This window comes from Melozone crissalis, unplaced genomic scaffold, assembly GCF_028551555.1.
Source record: "Melozone crissalis strain CALT ecotype California unplaced genomic scaffold, PUWL_Pcris_2 ptg000034l_1, whole genome shotgun sequence".
Lineage (NCBI taxonomy): Eukaryota > Metazoa > Chordata > Aves > Passeriformes > Passerellidae > Melozone > Melozone crissalis.
The window spans coordinates 21,904,500-21,916,704 of record NW_026535812.1 but is presented as its reverse complement, the minus strand read 5'-3'; the positions used below and the strand labels follow the sequence as shown (position 1 = coordinate 21,916,704).

The 12,205-nt window shown below is 46.9% G+C and overlaps 1 protein-coding gene across 3 annotated transcripts in view; it reads right to left on the bottom strand.

Annotated features, from left to right (window-relative positions):
• Window positions 1-594: 594 nt before the first annotated feature.
• TNIK (TRAF2 and NCK interacting kinase) overlaps window positions 595-12,205 on the bottom strand; it is a 146,202-nt gene continuing 134,591 nt past the window's right edge. For all 3 annotated transcript variants that reach the window (XM_054283034.1, XM_054283035.1, XM_054283036.1), the window contains 9 exons: window positions 10,243-10,357; window positions 9,715-9,885; window positions 8,919-9,062; window positions 7,259-7,393; window positions 6,897-6,997; window positions 5,495-5,644; window positions 4,417-4,576; window positions 3,690-3,829; window positions 595-2,133 (listed from right to left, as the gene is read on the bottom strand). In XM_054283034.1, the coding sequence (XP_054139009.1) occupies window positions 2,050-2,133; window positions 3,690-3,829; window positions 4,417-4,576; window positions 5,495-5,644; window positions 6,897-6,997; window positions 7,259-7,393; window positions 8,919-9,062; window positions 9,715-9,885; window positions 10,243-10,357 (1,200 nt within the window). In that variant the 3' untranslated portion in view covers window positions 595-2,049. The remainder of the gene's footprint in view (window positions 2,134-3,689; window positions 3,830-4,416; window positions 4,577-5,494; window positions 5,645-6,896; window positions 6,998-7,258; window positions 7,394-8,918; window positions 9,063-9,714; window positions 9,886-10,242; window positions 10,358-12,205) is intronic.

Here is a 12,205-nt window from a genome sequence, read left to right as displayed (position 1 = left end):
TAGACAAGACTGTGGTAATATTGGCTTCTGTGATTTTTGTTTCAAATTATTCTGAGATTTAAAAAAATACATTCACAAACCACCTGAGTCGTTTAAACTCAATGACTGCCTGCTATGTCATCACTGTATGCAAAAACCCATAATAACAAAAATCTTCCAAAGCTGTGCATTTGTCACATGAAGTAGAACAAAAAACACCCCAAAACAGTTATCAGTTTGCAACACAATAAAAGCTCTGGGCTTTATTTGATTTTTATTTTAACCACAATGAAAATACAAAGAGCTGGTGGCAATCAGTGTTTGTGATGGGATTTGAATACCAGTATTTGATCCTGTGGCCATCCCTACACTCTCCAGGCTGCACCAGCCCAACAGGAGGGTGTCTGGTGCTCAAAGGAGGCACCACAAAGCACATCCCACCTGTTTCCCTGAACTCCACATCCTGGGAGTCCCACTGCTGGCAATCCCCGCGGTACCAAACCCTGACACCGTGCCCACAGAACGCCTCAGGCGAGGGTGGCCCGGCCCATCCCATCCCCGCCAGCCCACATCACCTCTTACCCTCGATAAAGATTCAAGTTTGACCAAGTCCTGTTGATTTAATCATTTTTTAATAAAGCCATCGTTACTGAGTACACCAAGATTGCCAGTTAAGCTCTCTATATGTCGCTGGAGGTAACAGCGCTGTGATCGACAGCGGAACGGAAAAAAAAATAAAACGAAACCAAACCAAAAAACAAACCCCAACCGAAACGAGGTAGGTTAAAACCAGCAACACAGACCTTGTTATGCGACACCCCAACACCACAGGCGGCCATGCTTGCAGCTACTGAGAAAGAAAACCCCAGATACGCACTGAGAACAGAAATCAACTGAGCAAGGTTTATAAGGACACGATTCAACCTGAACTAAACACACACACACGGTTCGGCACAGATGTTGTCTTTCACTGTATGTTGGGTAATTCCTAGGGAGTGGAGGGGGTGGAAAACGAGTAGATTCAGACCCTTGGCCAAAGAAACCACACATATATATATTTTTTTAAGCTCTTTACAAGCCCAATCCAGAACATGGGGGACAGGCAGCTTGTTCCATGGTCCCCATCCCTGTGCCGGCTGCTCCCGCACGCCAGTGCCCGGCTCCGGACTGGGGGGAATGAACACCCACAACCTTCAGCAGCAGGGTCCGGTGCCCACAGCATCCCGGGAGCCTCTGTGGTCACAAATCCCCCTCAGGGGCGAGCACAGGGCTCCTCTGACCGCTCCTCTGTCCTCTCCTCCTCTGATCCCCTGTCCCGGTGCCCGTGGCCAAGCCCCAGGGCAGGCGGGCACCTCCGGAGCAACAAGAAATGGCACCTCTGTCCCTATCAAGACACACCATTATGTGAAGATCCATATAGAAATATGGATTGACAGACTTGACAAAAATGGTAGCTGATTTTTATTAGTCTAAGGCTAGTAGTTTAGCCATTTAAAATCCATTTCCCAAAAGAGGGGAAAAAAACCTATTATTTTTTCTCTTCTTTAAAAATCCGTTAAGCCGTTGCTGCCAAAAGCAACATGTAAATGTTGGTGAAGGCAAAAGATTTCTAAAATTACCCAGCTATATGGTTATGGCCTTCATCACAAAGATAAAAGGTACATTTATTGTGCTGTCTCTCACCAGATTTAATTGGTAACTTTACAACATACTATATATTTGATGCTAGCAGGCAGACAGAATTAAAAACAGACTTTTTGACACTGTTTCTCTCCCCGTTCTTACAAAGTAGGGGACAAAGAAAAAGTAAAACTAAAAAATAAAATAAAATAAAATAAAGGAAAACTCATAACCCACTATAACACAGCGTAATCAGGAGACCTCGGGGGGTTCCAAGCGTGAAAAGTCCATCCCTGGCTGCAGTCCCTGCCCCGGGGCTGGCGGCGCCGGGGGAGCGTGGGCAGGGGGTTCCTCGGCGCCCTCCACCTGCCTCTACAGTGTTAGTCCACGTGTTTAATGTCCTTTAAATTAGAAATAATGCCATGGCGGTCAGTGCCAAGTGCTCCTCTGTTACCAGTTCATCATGGAGTTTCTGTTGAGGGTCATGAAAAACACTTGGCTGCTTCCTCCGGATCTCACCGATGCAAAAAATACCTGTTTGGAAGGAAAAAACACTTAGTAATGCTCAGGGGATGGAGCTAACCCATGCCAGACTGGGATTAAATTGAGCCACTCATTAGTAAATGCAGTAATTAAACCCCATTCTCCCTCACTACCAAAGAGTTTGGAATGCATTGAAAATACCAGGCTTATCACATTTTACTGCCACAGCATCATTTATTATGAAGTACTAACAAAGAACTGCTGTCAGTGGTTTGGATCTTGCTAAACATTTACCATTTGGTCGATATCTGCCTCAGTCTGAAATGGCTTTTTTTTGGAAAAGTGAGTCCTGGTATTTCAGCTATTCCTGAAAGTAAAGCCCAGAAAAACTACTTCCCTTCAACATGCCCAAAGTGCAGAAACATATCAGGATTCTGTATGAAGAACAGGGGTTTTGGTGCTTCTGGCACAATCCACCAGCATTTGATTGCAAGGGGAGTCTTAAAAAATAATTAAGTTAAAATTTTCAAATAATGAAGGGAGCAATCTGAAGCCTCTATCCTTAATAAAACCAAAAATTACTATATCTTACCAGTTTAACCTGTTTTCCAGAAAGAGAAACATCTGAGTTTAGTATTTCCAACCCATCAGTGATCAGCTGGTCCCAGTATTTTAGAAAGATCAAAGTGTTTTTTTTCCAGCTTTGTTATAATTAGATTACACTAAAATTAAACTTAAATTCAGCTTCTTGGACAGCTTCTCATAACATACTCAACTGCAAAGTTAGGATACATTTTCCTACAGAGCTTCAGCCTACCTCCATGCCCCAGGAAGGGCAGAGCTCAGCTAATGAGCAGCTGTTCCCGACAGTGATCATGGCCTCAAAGCTCATTTACTGCACATTATTAAATCCTGCTCTGGGAACACAGCAACTGGTTTCTTCACTGGTTTTGTGATCATGTCCATTATGAAAGATCTCCCTGCTGCTTGGTCCTGACTTATCTTAGTGACACCTTGTGAGGGGAGGGAACACCACCTGCAGAAAGACCTCGGCATTCAACCATCTCTTCCACACAAAAATGCCTTTTCCTCCAGCAATTTCTCCTCATTCCCTGGCCCCCTTCCAACACCAGTGGCAGGGGACATCTACATGACAGCCATGCAACTCTGGGGACCCTCCAGAGCAGCATTTATCACTCCTGTCCACAGAAATGGATGAGGCTGTGAGAGGAAAATAATTTAAAGTGCATCAAAATGCATCAAAAGATGCATCAAAATGTTTCTGCATCAGAACTCAAATTAGAGTCAATTACACACCCTTGCTAGTACTCCACTTTCAGAGTTCACTTGCCAGCCTCAATTTAATGTTCAATGAAAGAACTGGGAGAAAGTCAAGCCAAGTCAACACAGATCTCAGCTAGATGGAGAAGAGATCTTGCAGGCTGAGGTCTCCATCCACTGGAGAAAATTAACTGGGAGTAGGCTTAAGGGCACTGCTTATTAAACAGAACCTTCAGATTAATTATTAATCTCAAGACAAACCAGACCTAAGCTCTAAAAGCACCTTGTAGCTCGCAGCACAGATAGAAGCTTTGAAGTGGACTTACCTTATCATTTCTTTCACATAGAAACTTTAACCGTTGAGCTCTCTTGTGCATAAATACTCCATCCAAATGTCCTGTCTCCACTGACCGGATTTCAATCGCTTTCTCTCCCCAGCCCATTATTTGATTGGAATGAATGTAGGCTGTCAAAAGGAAGCGTTTGGCAGATGTTACAACTTGTGCTCAGTTAAATATTATGCAATGAGCAGAAAAGCTCTCATAAGCTGTTTCTCAAAGCCTAAGCAGATCAATGGCAGAGCTCTGATGGCCTGCAGGGACAGCAACCCTTTCAGAGCACTTTTCATCCAGGAATTGCTGAGAAATTTAAACAGAAGCAGCATCACTTTTTCCGGTTTCACAAGGTGAGGAGCTGGGCAGTGTTTTGCCTCCATGGGTTGTGGAGCTGAGCAACAGCAGAGCCAGAAGAGCAATTCAAGGGCTCCCAGCTCCACACTCAGCCCCCCTCCACTCAACACAGTGCAACAGGTTGCATTATCTCATATTTATCTTATACTCAAAAAGTTCAAGTCTTCAAGAAATTGCTTGTTTTTATTATGGAGGACCAAACCGGACAAATTAAGCAATTGCATCTCATGGCTGGCTAAGGGAAATCCTCTTTGATAAAAGAGGGAAATCCCCTTCATCCCAAATGACTCCATCCCATCATTCTCAACTCCTCATCCTGCTTGTGGCTTGTGTTTTAAGCGGGTGGAGAGGAAGGGTGACGTACCCACGGAAGTAGGCATTTCTCCCCACTGCAGCACCACGTCCTTAGTGATCCGCCCGTAGGTGTTGACGTAGACACCCTCGTCCTCGTAGCACACCAGCATCTCCATCCCGTCCGTCTTGGGCAGGATGACAATGGCGTGAGGAGTGATATTGCCCTGAATCTGCACAGGGAACACACAGAGTCACAATTACCCTGAATGGAAAAAGGGGAAGGCAGCAGAGCACTGCAGGGAAAAATCCCAAACCAGCCCGAGAACAAAGCCCTGCCTGCATTCCCCACACAGGCTCTGGGTTTCAGAGATAAGCCTGCAGGGGAATAGACTGTCGTGTTTACCCCAGCATCAAAGCTGTCTGACACAGCAAGGATAAACAGGTTCAGCAATTACAGACAGATCACAACATACACGCCCCCAAGACTGATGGCTGACACTTGGCTGCAACACAAGTAAGTGACTGAGCCAATGAATCCATCACCAGTTCAAATCAAGGTAAATCAACTCAGAATTTTACAGGCAGCCCTAGGGAGGAAATATCCTATTTTTTAGCAATCACCCTCTAGCTCCAAGGGCAGCTGCATTGACTTTCCACCCATGTCTGCCCTTCCATAGCTAAGATGACACAAAACCATCCCCAACTGCCCCAGTATTTCTCCCTCTGCTCTTGCCAGTTCTCACAGAGGAGATTGCTGCTTGGATCAGATTCAACAATTCCTACATTTGTTTAGTGACACAGTTTCTTCTCGACTAGTTTACTGTGGGCCAACACTGTAGATGGAGTTTAAATGACCCAACAAGAAAATCCTACAGAGAGCTCCATTACTGCTCCATGCAGTGTACAGACAGATTGTCCTTTTTGTGGGACATAAAAAAACCTTTGCTTTAAACTTCACTGCTCCTGCACGAGGACAGAAACAGCCTGTGCAGATGAGCATGAAGTATGTGGCAGCCCTGAGCCCTCTTTAAGTGAGGGCAGCACTGGGGAATGTCACACCATCACTGGTCCCCAGTTCTGAGCCCCTGGGAGCCCCCCAAACCCCACTGGTGACCCTTCCTCAGGCAGCAGCACTGCCCTGTACTCACATGAGATGGTATATAGATATCATAGGAGTTCCCAGAATCTACATCAATCACATGGAAACCAGTGTGGGATCCAAAGATAACCTTCAGCCTCTGACCTTCCTCTACAGTGAGATCCACGAGCAACGGCTTGTGCTGGAGATCTGCAAAAGACTTTTATAATCCCTTCCATGAGCATCACAGAAACCAGCAAATCCCCACTGCAGCAGCCTGATATACTTTTGAAATCATATTTGTTTGACTGTGTTTCCTACTAAATACATGGTTATTTATACTGCTGCCTCTCTGTTCCCCTGTCAGATGCCTCAGAGGGCATTCAGTCATCCCAGCAGATAAGTGCCCACCCTTGCCAAGCCCAGCTCTCTCTCACAGAGCCCGAGGCCAACACAAGGATTTGGTCTCTAAAGGAAGGAGGCAGCTCAATTTTACATGAGTGTGTGTTCAGTCTCTCTCAGCAGAGATCTGTGGCCACCCACCTCCTGCCTTGGCAGGGATCACTGCTCTGCTTTGGGCAGCTGAAATGAGTCAGTTTAGCACAGACCTACTTTCCCTGCTCCATCTAACCTGCTGCAGCAAGGCTGGGACCAACCCCAGCCATGTCCAGATCAAGCACCATGGCTTGGGTGCTCAGGAGAGTGACACAAACACCTGTGGGAAGCTGGATCCCAGAGCATTTGATGCTGCTGAGCTCTCCATGTCACTGAGCACATTTACTCTGGCTTTTGTTCAGGAAAAGCAAATATGACCTAATACTGCATAAGTCCATGTGTGTTGGAAAGATGCAAAATGAGATTACTCAGCATGAACATCTCCACAAGGCATTGCCCTTGTGACTCTTTTCTGCACAGAGCATGGGATGAAAGTGCTCTGAAGGAATAAGCACAAAATGCCCATTGGCAGGTTGGAGAGGAGGAAGGTCTCACTGAGGAAACCAAGGCAGGTGAAAAGAGAGGAGAAAAGAGAAAGAGTGGGTCACTCTCCCAAACCTTTTGTCTTGAAACAGAATCCAAATTGCAGAAGGGGAGAGGACTTTGCAAAATGAAAATAGAAAATCATGCCAGCCTATTTTTGTACTGTATGTTAAAAATTAGTCAGAGGGGAAAAAAAAAACCACCAAACATAAAAACCTCACAAAAAGCACTCACCAAAATCCCCAACTCAGTTTTACTCATATGCATTTGATCAGCTTTCTGCAAATTCCTCAAGTAAAGCCTGCTAGCATAAACTAATAATAACACTTCATTGTTGGCTGCAAGCAGAACATTTCCAATCTCTTCAGGATCCCATCTCCCATGCCTGCCAGGCATCCTGAGCAGCTCAGCTACATAAGCAAAGTGCTTTTCTGCTCTGCAGAGTACAGAAACCTCATGTATTTACAATTACAGGGCGTAAAAGACAAACATACCTTAAATGCCATAAACTTGTGATATGGTTTAGGAGCCCAAGCGTAGATCTCTACAGCGTTCTTTAAGGCAATCACCAAGAACTTGATTCTTTCATATTTCACTAAAATAAAAACAAACCCAATTTTAGAAACATTCACTTTCTTCCTACAAATCTCCAGAACAGCTTCTCAGGCCATCCCTCTGTTGGTTCTCATTACACAGAGTCCACCTAATGCATAAAGATGAATTCCAAATTTACTTGTGGCTATGGTCTTTATATCAATTAATATCAAATCTTATATACAATTAATATCAAATTGTCAGGTCAGACCTAAGACCAGAGAACAAAATTGCATTTGTTCAGACATTTATTTCCACTGACCAACTTTGTAGTGGATGCATCCCTCCAGGTCCCCAACTGTGATCCAGCCCTGCTTCTTCTCCACCTCAGGGTCGTTGTGTAAAATCCTGTTTCTCAGCCAGGACAGGTAGTACACACGCAGCTTGTTCTTCTTTCCTGTTGGCAAAGGAAATGTCCCTGTCAGAGCAGAGCACGTTTGCATGGACCATCCTGAGGTTTCAGTGATTATTTTCAGTCACAAGATGATAGAATTTAAGGCCATTTCATGATAAAAGTAATATAAATAGTAATTGAAAACAGTAATTTAGTTGTTTTGGGATTTTTCCTTGGGAAGAAATATATGGGAAGTGAAGCCCAGAGCTCTGTCTTGCAGGCTGCAGGCAGACATTGGAAAAGGCAGGCTTTTCTTCCTACAGGCTGGAAATATTTTTTTTTCCCATAAATCAGTGTCCACAGAGGGACAGTGGGGCTCAGTGGGGCAGTGACCCCAACCCTCCTACAGCTCAAAGCTTATCCAACCACTCAGCTACTGGGTTTCTTTCCTTCCCTCTCCTTCATACAACATTAATTCCACCCTGGAGACGAGGCAGGAGCTCCTTGGCCTGCGACAGGCACTGCTGTTAGCCAGCAAGCCTGGGCTCTGCAATGCTGAGGGGCTGCCAGATTTCTGCACTGCTGCCTGCTCTTGGATGGCTGTGACAAGGCTGCAAAACCCCTGTGGCTGCAGAGCCCCCATGACAGGGACAGGACAGAGCTCACACCGAGCCTGGTGAGATGAGACCCAAAGGACAGACCCTGTCTGCTCACAGGTTTCCTCAAATCCCCAGGACTCATTCTCAGCATCATCCTGGAGTTTGGTGCTATTCCCATTCCAGCTGTCCTAAACCCCTCATCCCTACAGCTGGATCCCAAAACCACAGGGGAGCTGCAGAGCAGGTAAAGGATGGAGCAGTGAGTTTGGAGCTCTGGCTGAATGGGGGGAGCAGGAATTTGCAGGTGAATGCAGAGCAAGGCCAGAAAGGAAACAGAAGGATGCTATCCAACAATTTCCTCATGAGCACTTCTCTTGCTGCCCTCTGTGAGCTTTGTTGGACAGGTATCAGCAGGAGAAGGCTCTGCCCTGGCTGTCACCCATGTGCTCCTCAGGGCTGCTCTGCAGGAGGATGCTGGATGCTCTCCTTGGAGACTGGACTAGAGAAGTTTTGGGGTTTTTTTTGCCAGAAATCACCCCATGAGCCTGATATGAGCACTCTGGAACTCCCAGCTAAACACAGGGACAGTGAAAAGCCTGTGGCCCTCACAATGCTTGGACGGCCCAAGCACATCTGTGGTCTGAACTGGAAATCTAAAGCCATGGATCACGGCTCCCTCAGCCAGAGCCAAACAGACCCAAGCAGAGCTCTCTGTCCCCTCAAGCTGTGACTGCCTCCTTTGCTGGGCCACCTGCCTGCATCCTGCACCTCCCCTTCCCTGCTCAAGGAGACTGAAGTGCAGTCAGCAGGTGAAGGAAGCAAACTGCTGACAGCAAAATAAACTGATTTGATTCCAGAATAAACCAGGTCCAGCTCCCCTGGGAGCTTCCCTCTGACACCAGTGAGCAGGTTCTGTCTGAGCTGGAGCCACTCAGGGCTTGCACAAGGCCCAGCAGGTGAGTGACGGGGTGAAAGCACGAGAGGAGCACCTGATATTGTCACGAGGACGTTGAGGCCCTCCAGGACATCCATCTGCTGGAAGCGCCGCCGGTTGATGAGGTTGTAGACCTTGCCCTGCCCGCTGCGGTCCAGCAGCATCAGGCCATTCTCCGTGCCCACCAGCAGATTCACACCTGGAGAAGAGAACAGAGCAGAGAGCCATGGGTGCCAGGAGCCAAGGACAACACCTTGAGTTCATCTCTGCTGCCACCAGAAGTGTGACCAACCCAGGGACAGGAAGGGTCACTCTACAGCGCAGGGGATGCAACCCTTGGGGCATGGAGAAGTGTAGCCATGATATCTTCTGAAAAATCCCTTTGCTAGGATTTTTCTCCTGAGAAATGAGGGGCCTCAGGAACAAAATGTAAACAATAATTATCTGCTGCTGTGGAATGCAACAGGTGCATCTGTGATTGGTCTCATGTGGTTGTTTCTAATTAATGGCCAATCACAGCCCAGCTGTCTGTACTGTCTCGGTCAGCCACAAGATTTTGTTATCATTCCATTCTTTCTCCTTGCTTGCTAGCCTTCTGATGAAATCCCTTCTTCTAATCTTTTAGTATAGTTTTAATATAATATATATGTATCATAAAACAATAAATCAAGTGTTCTGGAACATGGAGTCAGATCCTCATCTCTTCCCTCTTCCTGGGACCACTGCGAACACCCACCACAGAGAAGGGGCCAAGCAGGGGCAGAGGCACATTCCCACATTTTCCCACCCATTCCCAGACATTCCCAGACATTCCCAGCCCCTGGGAGCCACAGGGGGTGCCCAGGGCCTACCCCAGAGAGCAGCACAGAGGATCTCGGAGTTGAAGCGCTTCTTGTACTTGCGGATCTCGGGGGTGTCGCTGTGCGGGCGGATGTTGGTGGGGTTCACGTTCACCACCGAGATCTTGCGCGCCTCGTTCAGCTTGGCCTGCTCCTGCCTCAGCAGCTCGCTGGTGAACAGGGCTGGAAAGGCAACACAGAAGGACAGGGCGAAGTTAAATGCTCTATCACCTCTTTTTTGGGATAGAATGACAATATTTGGTTTATTTCTCCATGGAGGAGTCACCGCTGTGTTACAAGGTATATGTTTGCCCAAGCAGACAGCAGGGTGGATTTCTGCTGCTCCCTGTTTCCTCCCAGATCTTTCTGGTGGCATTTTGGTGGAGAGGAGAAGTTGGATGGGAGCTGGAGAGGGCAAGGATACAGACACCAGCTATGTCTGGATGTCTGGAGTGATTGAAATGTGAGAGCTCACTGGGGTCATTCAAGCTCCTTGACATGCTCTCCCTCCCATCTCAAACTGGCCACATTGGCTCTTACGATTAGCAGATGACTCTTCATCCTCATCTTCATCTTCATCAGTAGGTGAAGTCTGATACACTCTGGTGTCCACAAAGGGGGTGAAAGAGGCTTTGGTGCTACTTCCCATACCATACTAGAAAATGAACAGCAAGAGAGGGCTCAGTGCACAGAAATAACACCTGTGTACCTCTAAGACTTTCTAATTAGCAAGTGGTGCCTGCCTCTGCAGTGCCCTTTTTGAGCCCTCTATGAACATCTGCTCCTCCTTCCCATAACTAATCAGAAGCAAATATTAAATTGGATTTCTGAGTGTTTGTAAGCGACAGAAAACGGGAGGAGCAGGCCCTGGCTCCACTCTCTCCTCACAGGCAGAAGCCCAGCCATGAGGACAGTCAGCAGAGAAGCCACAGGGCCAGAGGCAGAAGCCAAGGCAGGTAAAATCCATCACAGAATCATTTAGAGTGAAGCAGATCTTTAAGATCATCAATCCACCTGGTAACTTCTCTGCATGTCACACACATGCCTTAAACCTTCTCTGGGACGTCAGGCAGGCGAGAGTTTGCTTTTCCCACTTTCCCATTCCTGCTGAGGTTGGCAGGATGGTGCTGGGAGTCCCTGTGAGGCCTGGGGCAGCTGGCACAGCTTTAAATTATCCCCAGCATTTCAAGTGGGACTGCAGAAAGGGGCATTTCTAAGTTAACAAAACTTAACCTGAGGGTATGGCAGGAAATGTCAGAGCCAATACTTTGCTGAGGGAATCTGGGGATGAACAAACTGCAGTGTAACACTGCTTTCTTTTTAAAACCATTGCTTTAAGGCAGAAAACGAGGCTAAGACCTCCTTCCAAGCAAAAGGAAATCCTTGTCTTCGGAGTCAAAGTGACGTGAATTCCCCCTTCTTTGAGCAGCTTATCCTCCCTACTCCAGCATTTACCCAGGACATGCTTTATGGATGAGCTCAGTTTAGAGCTGCAACAGCAGCAAACCCAGCTCACTCTGCAGCACCACTACAGCTCATGTTTTTCTCCTCTGGGACATTCATTGTCCTTCGTGTGAAATAAATCTTCCTCAGCTTTCACCCAGTCACCCAGCCCAGGCTGCTCCCTGTCCCTGTGTGACATTGCTGCCTGGGGAGATGTGCCATGGGGAACACCACCACCACCCTGGCACATCCCCACTGAAACCAGGCTGGGGCTGTGCCTGTCCTCCAGTGAACCACAAAGGGATTCAAGGGCACAACAAACCAGGTGTAGGAGCAGCTTCGTGGCTCGTGACTTTTCCCAGCATTTTGGGGTTGGCATCCATGGGCGAGCCAGCATCCATGCCAAAATCAGGCTGTGCATCCTGCTTCCCTCCCAGCCCTGTTCCCTGACAGCCTGGCTGTTTCCATAGAAACAGGATGGATTTCTAAGCAGAAGGTGGGAACTGAAGGAGTTAACAGCCTGCAGCAGGGAGGGCTGTGGGCACAGATACCTCTGCTTTGTGCTTGTCTCCTATCCAAGAAATACATAGATTTTTTTTCCCTGTGCTGAATGTCTTTTCCATAAAACAATGGCAATTTAAGGAAGAGAAGATTTCAGATTTTGCAGGGATTTCCAGCTGAGAGCCAGGTGCTTTCCAGCAAATGAATTACAAAGAAACCCCTCATCCCAACGCACCGAGCATTTTTCCTTGCTCAGATTCAGTTGTTCTCCTCAGAAGATGACATTTTAATAGCTTCCAAGGCTGATATTTAAATATTAAGACTTCATCTTCCCCCAGGTCCTGTTCAACAGCCTATAAACCTGTGTGGTGGCTTACAAAGAGCATCAAGCTGCAGGCTGAGGTCGTGCTTGCATGAGTCACCTGGAAACCCTTGAACAAAATCCCTAAGTTTCCACTCACACCCACTCCCTGCTCAGTCAACTCTAAAAATACAATTTTAGAAATGGAGAAGATCTTTTTGGTTGATATTCTATAAATGAATACATTTAAACCCAATC